General features: G+C 36.0%; 2 protein-coding genes and 1 pseudogene across 5 annotated transcripts; all 3 read left to right on the top strand.

Annotated features, from left to right (window-relative positions):
- Nucleotides 1-4,061: 4,061 nt before the first annotated feature.
- LOC141687167 (uncharacterized) lies at nt 4,062-8,552 on the top strand. Of its 4 annotated transcripts, none has more exons than XM_074492353.1 (9): nt 4,062-4,429; nt 5,046-5,190; nt 5,553-5,643; nt 6,228-6,425; nt 6,526-6,605; nt 6,979-7,110; nt 7,616-7,683; nt 7,769-7,830; nt 8,094-8,552. In XM_074492353.1, the coding sequence occupies exons 1-9, from the start codon at nt 4,335-4,337 to the stop codon at nt 8,225-8,227; spliced, it is 1,005 nt and encodes a 334-aa protein (XP_074348454.1). In that variant the 5' UTR covers nt 4,062-4,334; the 3' UTR covers nt 8,228-8,552. The 4 variants fall into 4 exon arrangements, with proteins under 4 accessions (XP_074348454.1, XP_074348452.1, XP_074348453.1 ...); XM_074492351.1 differs by having other exon boundaries at nt 6,526-6,767; XM_074492352.1 differs by having other exon boundaries at nt 4,063-4,429; nt 6,520-6,605.
- A 732-nt stretch (nt 8,553-9,284) lies between these two features.
- Nucleotides 9,285-13,261, top strand: LOC141683954 (oligopeptide transporter 7-like). The gene is made up of 6 exons (XM_074488771.1): nt 9,285-9,478; nt 9,569-10,157; nt 10,742-11,311; nt 11,668-11,923; nt 12,187-12,369; nt 12,458-13,261. The coding sequence occupies exons 1-6, from the start codon at nt 9,445-9,447 to the stop codon at nt 13,070-13,072; spliced, it is 2,247 nt and encodes a 748-aa protein (XP_074344872.1). The 5' UTR covers nt 9,285-9,444; the 3' UTR covers nt 13,073-13,261.
- An 18-nt stretch (nt 13,262-13,279) lies between these two features.
- Nucleotides 13,280-18,131, top strand: LOC141683955 (protein NUCLEAR FUSION DEFECTIVE 4-like; annotated as a pseudogene).
- Nucleotides 18,132-21,816: the final 3,685 nt, after the last annotated feature.

The following is a 21,816-nucleotide window of genomic DNA, read 5'->3' as shown; positions in this document are numbered from 1 at the left end:
CAGACCTTTGAAGTAGACTCAACAACTTCTATCTTCACTTCTTTTTCTTTCTCTAACTCAGCAACCAGTGCAATGGACCCTCCTTTCTTTCTCCCTTTCTCCATTCTTTCATCTTGCTCTATTTCAAGCTCATAAGTCTTTAGAATGTCATACATTCTCTCTAGTGTAAACTCCTTGTATTCTTGTGAGTTTCTCAAGGAGACTGTCATTGGTTTCCATTCTTTTGGTAGGGATCTCAGAAATTTGAGATTAGAATCTTTGGTTTGGTAGACACTTCCATGCAGCTTTAGAGCATTTAGTAGCTTTTGAAATCTACTAAAGATATCAGTGAGAGAATCACCTTCTTCAAAGTGGAAATGCTCATATTGCTGAATTAGTAGCTGCATCTTATTTTCTCTAACTTGTTCATTGCCATCACAGATGATCTGTATTGTATCCCAAACTTCCTTAGCAGTTTTGCAATTGATGATGTGGTCAAACATGTCACCATCAACTCCATTAAACAGAAATCCATGGCCTTCTTATCCTTCCCGACTTGTTCAATATCAGGATTTGACCATTCATGCCTTGGCTTGGGAACTGATGGCTCATTTCCAGTTGCAGCTCTCATTGGTACATGAGGGCCTCTCTCTATGAAATCTACATAGGCCTCATCTTGCGAAAGTAAATGAAGATGCATCTTTACCTTCCAGTGATGGTAATTGTCTTTATCCAGAAAAGGAATCTTGACTCCAACATCCTTCTTGTTCATCTTACTGTTTGTTGTGATCTTTAAACTCTTTGTTCTTTAAGAGCTTAATCTGATACCAATTGTTAGTCCCTAACAATGCAACAAGAATTACAGAAGGGGGTTGAATGAAATTCTTGAACCTTTTTCAAAAATATAAAATATTCTAACTTAAGATATATATGACAATGTTTTGATTTGCAATGTACGGAATAACAAGTTAAATATGAATCAAAACACAAAGTAATAAAAATACAAGTCTTTAAAACTTTCTGGTGGATTATAAAGTATCCATCAGAGATATATAAATATATCGAGAGAACTCTGTGAAGCTTGAATAGCTCACAGCTGCTTACAAAAATAAGAACAACTAAACTTACAGAGAAATGCTAAGAATACAGCTTACAAATGTTACTCTGAGAATTTACTTGCTTAGTCTCTTGTTGTTCTAATTGCTACTCTTGGTTTATATATCACCAAGATTACACAGTAATAAGACAAGATAATAAAACAAAACATATCAAGTCTAATACTATGCTACTTCATTACTCTATTCCGGCATCTTTGAATATCTTCATAATAACATGAAAATGGCAATGCTTCTTTGTTCTAAAAAACCCAATTGAATAGGCTTCCACATTCCTTTTGCATACACTCGACGCATGTGACTGTGTTGTCACTGTCAACAGATGTTTGAATTGATTATCCGTCGGGTACATGATCATCCGTCGGGTTGCCTTGTTGATCATCCGTCGAGTAGCATTGTTGTTTATCTGTCGGGTAGCTATTTGGCACTTGACTTCATTTTTTTTTATGCAGAATTACAAGACATCATTTATGTACAATTAATCAACATATTCTGCATATATAATCAAAGTCAACATGACTTATATGCTACTACAGAATCTAAACAAAGGTATTTGCAGAAATGTGCTTCATGACTTATTATTACATAAGCTACTCACTCGATGGATAACAAATCATCATCCGTCGGGACTATATTGAGTCATCCGTCGGGACTATATTCCTTATCCGTCGAGTGCTACATTTTTCACTAAGTTAAATCTACTAAGGTGTTTTGTTAACGAAATCATCAAGTCCACAACATATTCACCACATTATATAATACAAAAAGTCCCTGAAAATTTGAATACCACTCAAATTTTAGCGATTTAAAAAATATATAAATTAAATATTCTCAAAATTTAAAAAACTTTTATCAATCCTTATTAAATACCAATAATTTTTTTTAAAAAAATTATAATTCAAATTAAATATATTAGGATTTTAAAAATTCAAAAAAACACATTAAAATCTAAATTGAATCTAAGGGTGTTCACGAATTGATTTGATCCAGATTCTCATTTTTTTCGAACCGAATGAGTAAGAACGGTTTTTTGAAAATCAAAAGCAAACCAGATCAGTTAAACGCCGAGACCAAACCACACCATAAAATAATGGATTGGTTCGGTTTCGAACCACGGTTTGAACTAAATCATTTACTTTTGTTTCGGTTTTGTTAAACTTAAAACAAAATAATTATTCAAGTACATGTAATATAAAGTTTATTATATATAATATTATATATCACGGATAAGAACTTTGATATATACTTATAAATATGTAGTTTACATATGACTTCCATATACTTTAATTTATTAATTTTGAAAAACTAAGTTTATGAATTAGTGGATAACGGTTATATATTAACAATTAACTCAAATTTTTATTTAAAACGTAATGTGATATTTTTAATATAATATACACCTACACATACACAAAATCATAAATTATAATCTTAACTTTATGTATATACTAGTTTTTATATATATTATTATATAACGGTCCGGTTTGATTTAAATGGTTTAAATTTATTAAAAAATATAAACAACCCATTTATGTGTGAATAGTCCGGTTAACTGAACCATTATAAACAATTTTAGCGATTTCATTTTTTCTTGGTTCGGGTTTTCATGATTCGATCCGGATTCACGATTTAACGGATTTTTTGAATACCTTTAATGGAATCCACTAATATATATTTATTAAAGGAATAATTAATCTATACATACTTGAACTATAGTTCATTTTCACGTACCTGAATGTTTCAAAAATTTGATTAGCATTCTTTTATCATAATTTAATTAACGTCTGTTAGTTAAGTAGGTTTTTTCGAATTCTTAAATTTGAGAATTTTTAATTCGTTAATGAAACAATAAAACTGAAGATATATAAAGTTTCAGGAGGTTAACCCGAAAAAATTTATGTAGATTTTGATTGCAGAAGATGGTCGAAATGTTGGCCAAAAATCTTCGCCAATTTCCGTGACAAAACTACCATTCAAGCCATCATTCACAATTGAAATTTACATCAATCGTTTTAGCTTAATTTTCAAAAACTTTCAACACCATCAATTTTATCAATTTATCAATGAATCAAAAACAAATTCAAGAAACTGAAAATTATAATTGATTAACGGCGTAGTCAAAAAATGAGAGGATGCAAATAATATTTTTGAAACGAGACTAATGTTATATAACATTTTAATATGTAAAATATTTAAATAAATTAATTATTATACTTTTTTCCAAATGTATAAATATATTAAAATTTGCAATTACACCAATATTGATAAATAAGATTCATTTTTTATTATTGAGATTTTAATATATAGTATAGACACATCATTTAGATAATACTACCTCCGTCCCGGTAGGTTCTATACGTTCACTATTTGCACGTATTTCGAGAATTTTATAAAGTACAGTTTCATAATGTTTTTTTTGAATAAAGTTTAAACATAAAATTTTTATTCAGAAATAAAAAATTGAAAAAAATATTATGGAACTATGCTTTAAATGAGCATTGAAAAGCGTGTCAAACAGTAATGTATAGAACTCAAGGGAACAGTGGGACATGGAGAGTAATATCTTTTATAAAAAATTCTCATTTATGTAATGTATATAATTTAAATATTAAATTGAAATTTAAATAATAATTTTAAAATTATTTATTGTATAGAAAGTTTAAATTATTCGCCATATCTTCCATTTAGTTTTTTTTGGGTAAACACATCATCCGTTTAGTTGGGATGACTTTATTCTTACAAAACTTTATACTATTATTCGAATTTGGGTTTATTTTATGCGAACATGGCAGGTCAGAAAGAGTTGGGTGTATGATACCTCTCACGAGATTCTTCGAAAATATACTTTCTGCCAAAAAGGAGAAAAACATATTGAACAGGGTGTGAGGCATTTATCAATTAAATATAATAAAATTTAAAACATATTTATTATATAAATATATAATGAACTTAATGTAAAATTAACACCCGTATAATATTTATTTACATTGTGCTCATCCCGTGCGGATTTACATGCACCCTAGTTGCAGCTGTGTGTCTGTGTCGCCGTGTGCTTTACTGCTTAATCAATTCTTTGAATCAAACGAACAAAGCCCTGTTTTAAAGATTCAAAAGTTCCTGCAATTCGATATATAATTAATCAAAGGACAGGGTTTTGCATATTTGGGGTTTTAAAATCAAGAAAATTTTATATAATATAATTATAATTGTAATCGAATAGAAGTAAAACAAAGCTCAAGCATGGAATTACCAGAAGCCTTCGTTGATTTTCTCAACAAGAATGGATTAGATCCCTCTATTTATACTGCAATTGACTCTACTCCACGTTATATAAGGTACTCTTTTCAAATCATTATTTTATTCTTTATTTTCTTGTATAACTTATCAAACTAGAAAATTATCCTGTTTTAAACAGTATTCAATGTGTTTAAATTAAGTTTTGGAGTATATTAGGGGTAGGAACTAGGAAGGTTTGAATTCGAGGCGTTGTTTAGTTTCGTTGTTTAGTTTGGTTGGTTGGCAGGAACGAATGACGAACGATTAGAATGGTAAGTTGTTAATAATTATCGAGGTGGAAGAAAATGTGGTTGGAGGGTGGAATGAATAAAAATGCAAGCATTTACGAGTTTCTTATGATAGGGGATGGGAAGAACTTGAGTACAAGTACGAAGGAATTGTTCATTGCAAAGTTGCGGAATTGGGTACTTTTTTTTTAACTTGTAGGAATAGAATGGTCAATGGAGAATGAATGAAGTTTTTGAATGTATACATACAACGCGGTATAATTGTCATTTTATTCCCACCTAATTTAGTTTACTACGATCAAGTGGAGTGGAAGACGAGATAGGGGCTTAGATAATATACAATGTCTTTGACATAATTTGCAGAGGTTGTTTTTATGCTTTTGATGTATTATGTTATATTGCCAACATAAATATTTGATCTTTGTAGGTTGAAACCTGGTTGCGAGCTTTATCTTGAAAATATCGAAGCTGAGATTAAATGCAAGCTTCAGAAAGTGGAGTGGTTACCGCATTTCTATTCTCTTCCACCTCATGTTCAGATTGCTAACTCAAAGGCATACCGAGAAGGAAAGGTGATCATCTATCTTTACTATTAAAGTATGCCTGCCTTGGGCTATTCTTGCATAGGGTCTTTGATAAAATGTTATAATTTGATGTAGTTGATAATAGAAACTGTTTTAAGGCACAATTGTAAAGGAACCTAAGCTTTCTATCAACTGTAATTGTGTGTTTAACTGTCCACGCACTTCCCAGTTCCCACCCTTTGTTTATTTATCATTTTCAAGTTTTTTATGTGCTTGATGTCATTTCTGTATTTTATCTCATTTTCCTAGTGTGATTTGATGAACAACGCAAACAATAAGTTCAATTAATTGCTTTTATTCGGATCTATGCGAACTAAATGTTGTTAATGAACCATTTTCTTTAAGATCAGCTCTATGGAATTGATGCAGCATCTGGAGCTGCAGTTACAGCTTTGGACATCACTCCGGGTGATCACATCCTTGACCTCTGTGCGGCTCCTGGTAAGCATGTTTCCGAACTTCAATGACGATTATTATAGTTAAGTATTAACTAAAGCAACATAATCTTAAATAATAGATTATGCTTTAACTTGGATTTAATAAAATCAAAAACTTTGAACTGTTTTCTTTTCATATGAGAAAAAAAAACTACTATAGCCATCAAAAAATTTGAAGTTACCTAAATCAAGAAAATCACATAATGATTGTGCGATCCGTTTGCTTGCTTGCCCACTTCTACATTGTAAATGAATATATATTTTTTGCTTTAAGACCTATGTTGTCAGCGGCCCTTGAAATAAATTATCATTTTTTTCCATTGAAGTAGAGTTCCTGGTTCAGATCTATCTCTTTGTTTAAATGATTAATCATTAGCTGAATATTCACTAGTATAGAACTATATGTAGAACAAACTGTAAGACAGTTCTCGAGATTGATTCAGTTTAGTCATTGGAATTTATAATAGTTAATTTCTGTTTGTTGAACTTTTTGCATGACATTATAAGATTCCTTCTGATTTTAATTTTAATATGTCTACAACTAGGATCCATCCGATTTTATTTCTTAATTCCCATGTCCCTGTTCAGGTGCTAAACTATGTATGATATCAGACCTCCTTGGGAGTTCAGGCACTCTCACTGGTGTTGATGTTGCAAGGCATAGGCTGGCAGCTTGTAGAACAATGTTGCAGAAATATGCACTTGGAGATCGATGTCGTCTCTTTGTTGCCGATGGAACAACATTTTCTCTACTACCTATCCTGGCCCAATTAAATTCCAAAATTTGTAATATATTTTTGACAGAATTTATAATATTTTAATTCTTCTATGTGTGTCTGCATCTGTAGTATCATGTGAGTTGAAGTGTCATTCTTTGTAGTCTCAGACAGGGAATCAGTCTCGGAAGAAAAGTTGGATACATACAGAGAGTGGACATCTAGGAGACCTTGGAAAGAAAGGAAAAAGGTAAATAAAGCACAAAACAATGGTAACTCGCAGCTAAGCCTACAGAATCAAGATCCAGAGCTTATTTTTTATGGGTTGCATTCTGGAGTGGTTGGGCTCAGTAAAAGCAAGTTGTATGACATTGCAAATGGCAATGGACTTTTACATTATGGCTACGACAAAGTAAATTTCATTTTATATATTGTTTTCCTTCTCTTTATTAATATCATAGCCAGATGTTCTTGAAATCCAACATTTTGCTTCCATAATGTTATATCGGACTCATCTCGATCCAAATAGTCCACTGGCATTCATAAAGAAGAAAAATTATATTGGATGTGCCCTACTATGTACTTTACTATTTGCAAATGCTAATGAGTTGATCTTGATTTAGGTCCTTGTCGATGCAGAGTGCACACATGACGGATCAATAAAGCACATCCAAAAATTTGAAAACTGGGGCTGGACTACCCTTCAGCGACGTGTATTGAATGCAGAGAGGATTGACAATTTAAATGTTCTTCAGGTATTGGTTATTTTTAGGATTTATTCGGTTAAACAGATGGCCTTACTGTGAGTTCCTAGTGTTCTTGAATTTTGGACGTGAGATTATAGGAAAGTGTCACTAAAAGCTCTTCTCAGATTTTCATCAATCTTGTGTTTCATATAATTATCCAGAAACTTTGGAAGAATAAGTTCATATGTGGACTTCGATTGTCTTTCTTACAAAGCTCTGCAAAGATTGCTAGTTTGCATGAAATTTGTATATATTGCAACACCATTTTCTCTTTGATTGTGAAATTCTTCGGAGGCTTTATATTGTGATACTGGTTTGTATTTTGTGTTGCATTATCTTATTGCTATTCTGTCTAGCTGTATCATCATCTATAATAGTCCAAGTCCTATGTAGTTTCTCTGCTTGATTCTTACCCAAGTCATGTGTGGTGTCACTATGCAATTATGATTTATTTGGATTGTAATGAATGCTAACACCTGTCCGTTTCTCATTCCTCGTCCTTGTATCCTTGTAGTTGCTGCTGCTAACAAATGGTTTTAAATTGCTAAAAGTTGGAGGATATCTTGTCTACAGCACTTGCAGGTTTTTATATTCCTTTCTAAATCCAAATTTCAAACATCACTTCAAGGTCAAGAAATCTAATTCTGTTTTTTTATTACTGGTGTAGTTTAACAGTTGCTCAGAATGAGGATGTGGTAGAGCAGTTCCTCTTACAAAATTCCTCTGCTGGTCGGTTTCTTAGTACTCTCTCTATTACATTTGTGCTTTAAAGCATATGCATATTTTCTCAAGCAATTAATATGATTTTGACTTTAGCAGAAATGTATATATATGATACTTGATTTGTGTGTGCTTTCCAAAGCAAGTACGGGCTATAAAATAAGAAGAAATGTATTATCTACATGAATCCAGTAAATTAGTGACTTATGTATCAGAGTCGGTTATGTAACCTTGGATTCTGGTCTGGCTTGTTTTTTCTTTTTCACTTTCAGAGTTGCTGGATATAGAGGCGGCTAAATATTGGCCGTGTAAGAGTGGCCAAATACAGAAGACATTGCGGTTTGATCCTTTGACATCCCAGACTAGTGGCCTTTTCGTAGCAAAGTTCACAAAATTGTGCACTTAATCTGAGTTGAGCCCTTCTCAGTGTCGATATTTAATATATGCAATGGGGAATGCAGCTCTATGAAAATGTTTGCAAAGCATCTTTTTTGTTTACACATGGCAGGTTTGTTAGGCAGGCATAGGATTAAACCACCCAAATGCAGAAATTATATAGACTTCCCATGAGTCCAAAATGAAGGGAATGGAAAAACAGGCAGAGCAGCAGCAGAACATGTGTAAAGGCTTTACCAGTTTGAATCGTTTCCTTTATCATATTCTTGTATCGCAACATTTGAAAAAGATTGATATTTTCAAACAAACCTTTCAAAAGATTGATCTTTTGCCAATTTTGTTGTCTTGTACACAATGAACCTAACTGCATGCAGGGGTGTTCATTCTTTTTTGTCATACTCAGTTTCCCCTCAGATAGCACATGGATATCAGATTTGGGAGTTGTACAAGTGGTGAAATGCATTTCTGGGTTGCGCCTTTCCTATAATAATAAAGCCAGTAATAGAGGAGTCTCATTTATAAAGGGCCATCAAATTTATGTGTTTTGCGTATATCCGTGATCTATGTATGTGCCGTCTTGAGTTTGATTACCATTGATGGAAACTGAGGCTCAAGTAGGATTAGCTTTACTTTACAGCTTTACTTCATCATTTTGCATCTGAAATTAGTTAGTTAGTATACTAGTAGAAGAGAGGTATACAGGGGGATGATATTAGGAATATGTCAGTTAATTATCATTTCTATTTTCTTATTACCGCTGTTTACTCTGATTTCTCTTTAATAATTATTTTGAAAAAATTGGCTTGTAACCTTACAAATTATTATTTATTCTCAGAAATTCTCGGGTGAACGAAATATAGAATAAACTCTTAATCATAAGACCAATCATTAAATTAAAAAAAGAAGAAGATATAAATCAAACTGAAAACATTTTAAAAAAAAAAAAAACATATATCATAAACTAGCTTAATTTGGAGTATGGAATAATACTACTAGTACTAATAATTAAGTATGACTTAAATTTCATTGAAGTGTAAGTGGTCTAAATCACGTCCAAGTACAAGATTCCATGAAATAAAAGAACAAAGTCGTCAGCATCTGTGTATATATAGGTACATTCAAAGATTCCTATTATTGCTGTTTGGTTCTTTCTTATTTCCTGTCTGTCATTCAAAACATTTAGTTGAGGGCGTTTCTGAATCAAATCTGAGGGGTGCAGTAAAAAGGATGCAAGAAGATGAAATTCTTACAGCTCCACTTAGTAATCATCCTTTTCTACTCTCCATTCCTTTTCATTTCTATCATACTAACTATATATTCATCTTGTTATCTGATCTTACTATTTATGCAGTTGACCAACACCACCCTAAACACACCTCTTCTTCCACTTCTGGATCACCACCTTACTCTGACGACAATTCTCCGATCGAGCAAGTAGCACTTACAGTTCCCATAACTGATGATGCCACTCTTCCAGAACTAACTTTTCGAACATGGGTACTAGGATTAGTAGCATGTGTGTTATTATCATTTCTCAACCAGTTCTTCTGGTATCGGAGAGAACCACTTTCCATATCGGCTATCTCAGCTCAAATAGCTGTCGTGCCTCTCGGACACTTGATGGCTGCTACATTCACCAATCGAGTGTTCTTTAAGGGGAGGAAGTTTGAATTTAGTTTCAATCCGGGGCCGTTTAATGTCAAGGAGCATGTGCTTATTACTATTTTTGCTAGTTCTGGTGCGGGGAATCCGTATGCTATTCATGTGGTTAGTGCCGTGAAGGTGTTTTATAAGAAAGAGTTGACGTTTTGGGTTTCGTTGATTGTGATTGTAACCACTCAAGTGTTGGGGTTTGGATGGGCTGGGATGTTTAGGAGGTACTTGGTTGAGCCTGCTGCTATGTGGTGGCCTCAAAATCTTGTACAAGTCTCGCTTTTCAGGTAATTTACGAGTATCTCAGTGTTTATGTTAGCAGCCAGTCGTGTCCTTCCAATACTTGTTCAAATCAACCAACTCAATTCAAGTCATCATATATGGATTAATCATAAATTTTCTGGGTATCGTTAGGGAAAACTTATATTGGCTTGCGAATTAAAGGCCAAGTAAAAAAAGAATGAATGTAGATTGGTATAAGATCCACGGTAGTAAAAAAAATGAGGCACAGGCGTCACGAATCTGATTAAGACCAGTTGAATAACTAACATAATCAAAGCAGATCTAGATCAAATCAAGATCTCAAGTTAACAGATTTGTGAGTGACACATATAATGAATCACTTGTAGAATTTCATAAATAAACTTTGAAAGGCTGATTGAGGGTACACTGTTTTTTTCTGAAAGAAATGATGCTAGTTAGGGCTTACCAGTAGAGTGGAAATCATGTTTGTAACTTTGTTATGCATTTGTATCCTAGTCTCAGTACTGGTTTGTAAGCCTGGTGAAGTTCTATGATTTCTAGCTTACCATTGCACTTCATATTACTGATTTAGTTATCCAATCCATGGTCATTATAATGAAAATGACAGGGCTCTACATGAGAAAGAGGGGAGGCCAAAGGGCGGTTTAACTAGGAATCAGTTCTTCCTGGTTGCCTTCATCGGCAGCTTCGCTTACTATGTCTTTCCAGGATATCTTATGTCAATGCTAACTTCTATTTCCTGGTTATGTTGGGTATTTCCAACTTCTGTAATCGCACAACAACTTGGCTCAGGACTTCATGGTCTTGGAATTGGTGCTGTTGGACTTGATTGGTCGAGCATTTCTTCTTATATTGGGAGTCCACTTGCTAGCCCATGGTTTGCTACTGTTAATATTGCTATTGGATTTGTTATGATCACATATGTGCTTACCCCCTTCATCTATTCATTCAATTTTTTCAAAGCAAAGACATTCCCTATATTCTCAGATGATCTGTTCACTTATACTGGCCAACAGTACAATATATCGCGTATTATAGACTCAAATTTCCACATAGACTTGGAAGCCTACGAGCTTGAGGGTCATCTCTATCTTAGCTCCTTCTTTGTTATGACCTATGCTGTGAGTTTTGCTTGCCTCGCTGCTACTGTTGTCCATGTTTTGCTGTTCTATGGAAGGTAAACTGTCCTTTCAAGCTAAAATATTATCTTGCATTAGCCATTTGGTCCCTATCTTGTGATATTTTTTAAGTTTTGAGATAATATCATGAAAGAATATCTATTTGGTGATGTTTTGTTTTAGTAAATTCTGCTCACCCATTATAAGATGGAGTGCAAGCTACTGACTGTGATTTGAAAATCGCCATCTTCATTGATGATTATGATTTATAATGAAGCTATTATTCTTTGCCATATTTTAAACTTTTAATGTTTCAGCATTTATGTCATCTATGTATGAATTCCAACATAACTGGATATCTTTCTTGAGCAACTACTATTTCATATAAGTTTGACTCACATTTACAAGGTCTTAGAGAATTATGGCAGCAAAGCAAGTCCGTTTTTCAAAATAAACACATGGATGTGCACACAAAGCTTATGAGAAAGTACAAGCAAGTTCCAGAATGGTGGTTCACATGCATTCTCTTGACAAACATTGTAGCAACCATATTCGTATGTGAATATTATAAAGACCAGCTTCAGTTACCCTGGTGGGGTGTCTTGCTAGCATGTGGCATTGCCTTCTTTTTCACCCTACCTATTGGGATCATCACTGCCACGACTAACCAGGTATCCCTCTGTAAATTTATGTAATTTTTACCTATTCTGCTCTGAAATTTATTTATACATGTATAAAGATACTTGGTATGCATTTATTGCGATTTACTTGTAAAGGTATCAGCATTTAGGCATAACTGCTTCATGCCTGACCAAGTGTGTATATTCTCAGTGCTCATGTGAGATTAGTTTTGCATCTTTGAACACATTTGATATTCTTTGTGCCACAAATTAAAAAAAAATTTGGTTCTCCTAAATTTCTTCTTGATCCACAGACTCCAGGCCTGAATGTGATCACAGAGTACATCATTGGTTACTTGTATCCAGGTTACCCTGTGGCCAATATGTGCTTCAAAGTTTACGGATATATCAGTATGAAACAAGGGATTCTCTTTTTGCAAGATTTTAAACTTGGACATTACATGAAGATACCACCTAGATCGATGTTCATGGCACAGGTTACTTTTGTTTCATTTTCTTTGGTTTTGTTGTTATATCTTCAGTCTTCAGCATATTGATCTAATCCAAAACGACCTTTTCTATCAGGTAGCCGGTTCTCTAATATCAGCGTTGGTGCATTTAGGAACGGCATGGTGGTTAATGAGTACTGTACCAAATATATGTGACAGAGCCTTGCTTCCCCCAGGCAGCCCGTGGACCTGCCCAGGCGATCATGTGTTCTATGATGCCTCTGTCATCTGGGGACTTATTGGACCTCAAAGAATTTTCGGGAATCTTGGCTATTACTCTGCTATTAACTGGTTCTTTTTAGCAGGAGCAATAATTCCTCTTCTAGTTTGGCTTGCTCACAAGGCCTTCCCCAGTCAGCACTGGATAAAACTTATCTCAGCACCAGTAATATTAGGAGGTGTTATCAATATGCCCCCAGCTACTGCTGTCAACTACACGAGTTGGATTATCATTGCTTTCTTTTCCGGTTTTATTGCTTATAGATACTACCGTACCTGGTGGAGTCGCTACAACTATGTACTATCCGGCTCACTAGATGCTGGACTAGCCTTTATGGGAGTTCTGTTGTATCTATGTATTGATATGGAGCATATTAGCCTCAATTGGTGGGGAAACAAACCAGATGGATGTCCTCTGGCTTCTTGCCCAACTGCTGAAGGGATTATAGTCAAAGGGTGCCCAATCTTCTGATCAAAGCCTCCACGTAAATCTTTTTCAAGTATGCCATTGCATTTTGTGTATATCTTAAAGTTTGTAATTATTACATATTCTTTCAAAAAATAATATGATGGGTTAAATTCTTATTCATAAGCAAGCAGTAAGGTTATTCTTGTATCCAGAAACAACTATTGAATTATTTTATTTCATTATAATGTGCTACCTTGAGATACATCTCCTTGATTACTTCAGTTTTTATCTCTAAAATTATTTTGTTAAAAATATTTTGCTAGTTATACTTGGTGGCGTTTTTCGATTGTTGCCTTTTAAGGGTGTTTTCTTTTCTCAGTTAAATCATTATTCAATAATAAGTTCCTGGTTGCACAGCGCTGGCTGTTTCGAATTCCAGGGTCTAGTGGCAGCATGGCTTAAGATAATGAATGCCTAATACCAGCTACAAGTGATACAACAGCAGTTCCACATATTATTATGCTGCGGAAATAAGTTATTGAGTTGGAAATTTCAACTCAATACGGCATTGCAGATTATTAATAGTTCATCTTTGACATTTGTTATTAAATATAGTTCGAAGTGAACTGGCAGCAGCCCATTTTGCCTCTTTTTAACTCTACACGTATTTTATCTGCTCCAAACTTTGAAGGGACCACTTGTTTTCCAAATCCAGATTTCTGGTATTGTAAAACAATGGTACTTAAGATATTATCTGAAGTTTAATCATCATTATTATGGTGAGGAGTATTACTAATGTAGGATATAAATAATAAACATGTTTCATATCAGTTCAAACTTAGTTCATAATCTTAGTGATCACTGATTACTGTTTGATATTTCTGTATTTTCGTAGACGCTGTAATGGTACTTGAATATCTCTCTACTGTTTCCCCGGCCCAAAAATGGCTAGGATTCGTTACTGCAATCTGGATGCAGGAAATTGCAGGCAACAACTATACATTTTCAAACTACTCCAATGCTCTCAAGTCCCTCATGGTTCTTACCCAGCTGCAACTCAACAATCTCTCTGTTGCTAAAGATGTAGGGAAGGCATTCAGAATTCTTTCTGGTCTGACTTCTGATCGCTTTCCAACTTCAGTGATACTCATAATTGGAGCAGTAGAAGGCCTTGTTGGATATGGTGTTCAGTGGCTTGTCGTCAGCCAGCTTATCAGTCCACTTCCGTATTGGCAGGTAAAACAAAATTTCAACTTGCATTAATTTGATAATACTCTAAGAAAAACACTACAAACAGGAAAAAACTTGCATCAGTTATTAGATACTTGTGCTTAAGTTTAATTTGATTTGAACCAATTTGAATATTATTTTTTTATGAAGCAGATGTGTATATTTCTTTGCTTGGGAGGAAATAGCACGACATGGATGAACACTGCAGTTCTAGTGACCTGTATGAGAAACTTCAAGAATAACCAAGGTCCAGTCGCTGGCATCCTTAAAGGCTATCTGGGCCTCAGCACCGCTATATTCACTGACCTATCGACAGCCCTTTTTTCATCGAGTCCTTCCTCTTTTTTGCTCTCCCTAGCTGTCATCCCTGCCATCATTTGTGTTGTAGCTGCATTGTTTCTTCGAGAAGCACCACATAACTCAACTGAAACAAAGCAACAGCCACTAATATTTAACATACTTAATGTCCTTGCTTTTACAGTAGCCTTTTATTTGTTAGCCTTTGATGTCACCGGCAATCATGGCCACACCATATCCTCATTATTTGCCTTTGGTCTACTTGTTCTGCTGGCTGCACCTCTGATTGTTCCTGCATACTTCTTATTAGCCCAACCAAGCTTAACTTCAGATGTCGAAGGGGCCATTAGTGAACCTTTGATCACTCAAAACGAAACAAATATTGTTACTATTGCGGAAGACATGGATAAGGTCAAGGAAAAGCCCGTTATTGGGGAGGATCATACCATTTTAGAGGCATTGAAGACATTTGATTTTTGGGTACTATTTTTGTCATTTCTTTGTGGAGTTGGGACAGGTATGTGTGTGATCAACAATCTGGGATAAATGGGAGGAGCACTTGGTTATGCAGATGTATCCATTTTTGTCTCACTGACAAGCATCTGGGGATTCTTTGGCCGCATTATTTCAAGCATGGCATCTGAACATTGCATCAGGTACAACTACTTGCACAAACATATTATTTTTTCTTATAAACAAAACTCGCGATCATCATATAACTTGACATATTTAATGTACAGGAAATATTCAACTCCGAGGCCATTCTGGAACGCAGCATCTCAAATTCTAATGGTTGCTGGATACATTTACATGGCTCTTGCATTCCCAGGCTCCCTTTACATTGGATCAATTGTAGTAGGAATCTGCTACGGAGTTCGCTTAGCTGTCACAGTCCCGGTAGCATCTGAACTATTCGGACTCAAATATTTTGGCCTAATGTACAATGTGCTAATCCTTAATCTTCCACTGGGTTCGTTTCTGTTTTCGGGGCTGCTAGCTGGTTATGTATACGATTCAGAGGCCACCAAGTCATCCGGAGGAAGCAACACCTGCAGTGGATCACATTGTTATCGGCTTGTTTTCGTAGTTATGGCATTTTCTTGCATTGTAGGATTTGTGTTGGACATGATACTAGCAGTAAGAACAAGAAAAATCTATGCAAAGATTCACGAGGCTATGAAATCTAATACAGATGCTGCAGTGAGTTGAACATGTATAGGAGCCTACTCTTCCTTTTCATCCTTTTGTTTAATATATAATTGTTGTTTCAAGTCTTTGAAGTGGATGTTCGAAGAAGGCTTATAACTCTTGTACACGTGTTTGTACCCATAAACGCTTGAACTCTGTGAGCGTACCCTTTGACCCTGAGGTATGTATTTTTATACCCTTTAACCCTTTTTATCTTGACACTAAAAAATTGCAGGGGCGAAAAAGATATTTGACCTCCAAGTTGTACCGTTATAATGATTAAAAGGTATATTTCTCAATTACCATACCTGATGTGCCAACAATATTATTATATTATTAGACTATGATTTTAGGAGATTGTCTCTTTACTTTAATTTGCCAACCCCTTCAAATGAGGTTGTTATCTTGTATTTATACTAAGTCCCAAATGGGTTTTTACCTTACAAAGTGGGTCTTCTTGGGCTTTACATTATGTTTTATAGTTATCCTAACTATAATTCATTTGAGCCATATTGTCCTGGTCCAACATTTGTCCCCCTCCCAGTTTGCGCAATATCTTTAGATTTGCCCTTTTCTACTTCTTCACTTTTGCGCTTTGAATTTTGAGATTTTGCTTCAGTACCTGAATGAAGTTAGTAATCGGATAAGGGAATACAATGAAAAAGGATGGTAAGAAAAAATAAACAAGAAAACAAAAGCAATTATAAACTCAAGATAAAAGTGAAATGTGTGTGCCAAAAAAGAAAAAAAACAATGTTTTTTGTCTTATTGTTGTTTGTTTTTTTAGGACATATATATAGCCATTCATGTGTGTTTTTGAATTTATTTTTCAAGTTTCTTTGCAGATTGGCGGACTAGACTCTTCGGTTTCCTCCCAGGCCATCTAAAAAGCAGCTGTTGCACGCCTTCCGTTCACAAACTGCTTGTAAGTTATCTTCTTTCTCTCTTTTTTCCTCTTTCTTATCTGTGAGTCAATCGTATTTGTCTGTAGTTTGCGAGTTTAAGATGGCCGACTTTTCCTCATCGCCGTCTTCGCGTAGTGCTTCCAATCGGGATCCTGGGAAGCGACCCTTAGAGGAGGGTGATGAAAAGTCTGTTTTGAACTTGGATAACCTTGAAATTCCGGATTTAGGTCAATGTGGATCTTTTGATTTTCTGGAGAGCGATGAGTTTTTAAAGGGTATGCCTACCGGTCATTTGCCTTCTCCTCCCCTAAGTCCTCGTACCCTAGATTTCAGGAATAGGGTAGTCGAGGAGAGCCTTCAGTTAGGCAGGATCGAGTTTGAGAGTAAGCCCAGTCTGAATTATCTTAGTTATTACATCACCGACGACCCTCCTGTGAGCAAGTTGAAGAGTTATATCGACCTGTCTAATGGTTATCGGTATCGGGTGCCGACAGCTGATGAGAGGGTTTGGATGATGCCCGAGTTCGGAATGCATGGAGTTACAATGATTATGTTTCAATTTGGTCTTCATTTGCCGATGCATCCTTTCTTCCTGACGATGTATGAGGCCATCGGGTGCGGCCTTGGACAGTTGACGCTGAATTCTATTGCTCAGTTAAGTGGTTTCGTGGCATTATGTTATGATAAGGGTCGACCGCCGACTCTGAAGTTGTTTTTCTCTATTTACGGTGTGCGTTATTATGGCGGGCAAGTATACTTCGACTCTCGACATAAGAGGATGAAGATTGTTACCGTTAGATCATCGAACTCCGGTTATCACACCCAATGGTTGTTCGTTGGGGGTCCTGATTTGGTATTTGTAAAACCTAGCGGGAAGGTTAGTCAGGGTACGATCGATTATTTGAACAACTTGGAGAAACACGATACTGCTTATCTCGATGAGTTTCATGGGTCGAGAACATGGTATACGCATTTAGACTTGAAGGATTCTGGCTTTTTGGAAATGCACGATTGTAAGGGGGATGTCTTATTTGTTGTTGCCCCTATTTTGTCTATGTGACTTGTTTTATTTTTGTAGTTGTTACCGTAAGCTCTTGTCTGTTTTTTTTCGTATGTATATATATAGAGTCTCTGATTCGCTTCTTTTTATTTTGTGTTTCAGTGGCAGGAGCCTCTTTGAATAAGGTTTTAGACGGCGGGGTTCGAGAAGGGATGGATAAGACAATGATGCTGTTGTTGCAACGTGCTTCAAGGAAGCCTTTTGATGCGGCTAAACCTGGACCGTCGGGGGTCCCTCATTCGGTTTCTATAAAAACTGCTCGATGATCAGGGGAATAAAGTGGTCGAGGATAATGAAAGGGTCGTGTCAGACATCGTCCGTGTGGAGGTTAACCCTTGTAAGCGTCTTTGGCGAGAAGAAGATGAGGTCTTGGCTGGTGGTCAGGAGGTTGTTGCCGAGGGAGTAAACAAGACTTTGACGGTTGCTGGAAACAAGGTTTTTATGGGGAATACTGTCGACCCGCGCTCTAAGAAGGAGGTGATGAGGGTCGAGATTCAGCCCTCTGAACGATGGACGGGTGGATCCACCGTGCCTTTGAGGGCGCTTAATCTTTTCAATCTTCCTCAGGATTCGGTGGTGTATGAGGGTCGAAGGCGCAAGGATCTTGTTGATCGATGTAAAAGTCGGGCTGGACGGGTATGTGTACTTCCTTCTTCCAACCCTCTCTCTCTCTCTCTCTCTCTCTCTCTCTCTCTCTCTCTTTTATCTGCATGCTACACATCACTTGTCATATGTATTCTATGTTTATTTGCTTTATCATTTTTGTGAAGTTCCTTTCCGATTTTTTGCACATTGTGGAGGATTATAAAGCTGATGTCGATGGCGAAGCTCATTCTAAGTTAGAGGTTGAGATTGCTGCTCTGAAGGGGGAAAAGAAGAAAGCCGGGGCTAGTTTTGTAGAGCTCGAGAAGAGGGCGGGTGACTTGGCTAAAGCCAATACTGCGTTCTCGAGGAAAATTATGGAGATGGAAGTTGTTGAGAAGACATTAAGTGACAGGGTGCAGGAGCTCGAGGGTCGACTTCGCGAAGTCGAGAAAGAACTTGATGAGGAGAAGAACAAGCGTCAAGGCTTGGATCGACAGGTTGAGGGGATGGATAGCTCGTATAGATTGATAGTAAAGGAGAATGAAAATTTGAAGCGTGAGGTAGAGAAAGGTGTGGAAGATATCGCCGATGCTTTAGGCGATGGTTATGTTAGATGTTATCGTCGGATGGAGGAGGCTGGTTTCGCCGTCGAAGGTCATGCTTTCGAGGATTATCTTCGGGATCTTGCATCGAAGGGCAACGATGCATGAAGGCGGGGTATGCCCCGTGGACCTTTGTAATTGAATCAAGCGTTTTTATGAACTTAAGAATTTTATTGATGTCATCGGATGACGAATTTGTAGTATGTACCAGACTTGGTAAAAATTCTTCACCGACTTTGCTCGCTTACCCTTCTCTCTTTTTTTTTTATTAAATTTACATCTGAATTTCGATGATGGTTTTTTTTTATGAAAATTCTTAACTTGATTCATCAAACTTGCCAAGCGCTTAATCATGTTGCATATTTAGAAAATGCCTTGGATTGAATATTCTTCTTGTTATGAGATACAAATATATATCCTAATACAAATTTTCGAGGGTTATCCTTTTGTTTTTGCTGCTTGTGCAAGAGATAAAGTAAACATATATTTATATTCCTTATTTCTTGAAATAAGTTAAAAGCATTCATTTGTCATAACTTAACCGCCCCTCGATGGGGGTCTCATAATGACCCTGATTGCATCGAGGGTTTATCTTTGGTATGTCATTAACTGCCTCAAGATAACGAGCTACAGATGAAATTAAATTACTGATAGAACTTTTTGAGATGAATCCCATTCCAGGTGTTTTTGACGGTCTTGCCATCGAGGTGAGCAAGTTCATAGGTCCTCGTATTTACCACCTTCGAGACCCGATAAGGCCCTTCCCACGTTGGTTTCAATTTTCCTGAAACAGTGGGTTGTGATGTCGCGGAATTCCTTAGGACGAGGTCGTCAACCTTGAGGTCTTTGGGCTTGACCTTTTTGTTGAAGTATCTTGCGGTTTTTTCCTGTTGGGCGACCATCCGCATTCGGGCTTCTTCCCTTGTTTCTTCTAGCAAATCATTGTGAAGTCGTAGAGCTTAGAGGGAAAGGACAGGATCGAACACATCGACCCGTGGTGAATGTGGCGCCCTCCAAACCCGGGTCAGAAGTTTGGGGTCCACAACACAAACACATTATATTAACCTGTATACCAAATATTATTTATAATGACACTGCTTCATAAAACCACGGATCGCAACAGGTTAAAGTATGAAAACAAGCCACAATCTTAACCTTTATTACAACGGTACCAAATCTTAATTAATTTAACTTACAATTGATAATAAAATCATTCTTACAATCTGACTATCTCTATACAGCATGAAGCTTCTGCTAGCTCGATTCAACCCGATTGGAACCTTAACCCGCACTTTGGACTGAGGAACTTCACTAACATCCATATCCTTTTTAACTGTAAAATATACCAAAAAGTTTCGCAAGAGTGAGCTAACTAGCTTAGCAAGTCACAATAACGATATCTGAGGTTAAACAACGCTCAAATGAGATGATTCAGAGGAATCAAGTTTCTTTTTAACTAGTCATTAGAATTGGATATTCATTTTAAGTTTTAAAACTAAGGTTAGGCTGCTGATCAGTCACGCACTAACCCCGAGCAAAGCACACAACACTGCTCTAATTACTGGATCCAAGGCACATATTGGCCTAACTTGACCATTGGTATGGTCTGACCACGAATCTGGTCCACATATATAAAAACTATCCAATCCTAAAGCAGTTCAATATAATAAACAATATAATTCGATAACACAAGATTATAATCACCGATGATTAAACATTTGCATAAAAACGTAAGGAAACTCATGGATATCTCAAGGTATATCAGGGTATGTGTAAGAAACAGTTTTCAGTTTGTACAAGGGTCAGGTATCAGACCAGTAATGATTTTTCAGGTTAGGATTCTTTGATGTTATTAAGAATGATGGGAGTATAAAAGTTTCTGTGTTTTCAAATCATTCTCTTTCAGTGTTTGGTGTTTGGTAGTTATACCTTTGGGGAGTTGTATCATATTTGTGTGATTTGGTATTTGAGGATCCACAAAGGATGGTTTACAAAGAATAAGGCTTACGTCTCAAGATCAAGAAAATTAGGGTTCGAGGTTAAATGGTTTGAAGCTCTTACAATATAAAACAGGAGTTATTTTGTATAATAGCGACATGTTATAAAATAGTTCGAAAACATTGGTAATATATATATCTTGAAGCAAAGTTCAGAAGTACTTGCCTTACAAGGCTTTATAACTATTACTGATCAATTCTGGACCAACTCTGCCGCTCAGGCTTTTACGTCCAACCACTATATCACTCTGGATTCGACCTTAATACTTAAGTCCTTTAATTGGGACCTTAGAGGGCTTTTTGATTCACCACCAACTATCTTTTGTCCAATTCCAATTCTCGGGCATTCCAACTAGAACCTACAAGGTCGAAACATCCTAACTTAGACATTCGATTATGCTTGACATATCTTTGCTAACAATCTACCCCGAACGTTAACAAAATCCGACTTGTAACATACTTCATATAATAATACACGTATCACTTAGGGTTCACGTTCTCGAAAATCGGTTCAGTGTTCGTTTTTGGAAAATACCCATACTCTTTATTTTACGAAATCAGGGTTATCGATTTAGAAAAAAAAATATTTCATCACATCGTACCATCAAGTTTCGTATAAAACACACACACATATATATATAGAGTCTCTCGATGTCCCGATATTCATCGGATACGTTTTTGTATTTGCGTAATTCAGTTTTCCGAAAATCGGACAGCGTTTCCTTTGTTTATCGGACTACCCGTCGAAACATCAATCGACGTCAAACCAACAACAATCAATTCCATAATCTCGTAATTATTTACGTACCACTCCCATATACGATTTATTCTCGAAAACATATTATACGAATCGATTTATTATTTATAAAATTTAGGACTCAGATAATAATCATCACAGTCCACTGTTGACTCGTTAAAAGTCATCGTCAACAGCGGCAAAATT

Source organism: Apium graveolens, chromosome 9, assembly GCF_009905375.1.
Source record: "Apium graveolens cultivar Ventura chromosome 9, ASM990537v1, whole genome shotgun sequence".
In the NCBI taxonomy this organism is placed as follows: domain Eukaryota; kingdom Viridiplantae; phylum Streptophyta; class Magnoliopsida; order Apiales; family Apiaceae; genus Apium; species Apium graveolens.
Note: the sequence above shows the minus strand (reverse complement) of the source record. Positions and strands in the feature narration are given on the sequence as shown.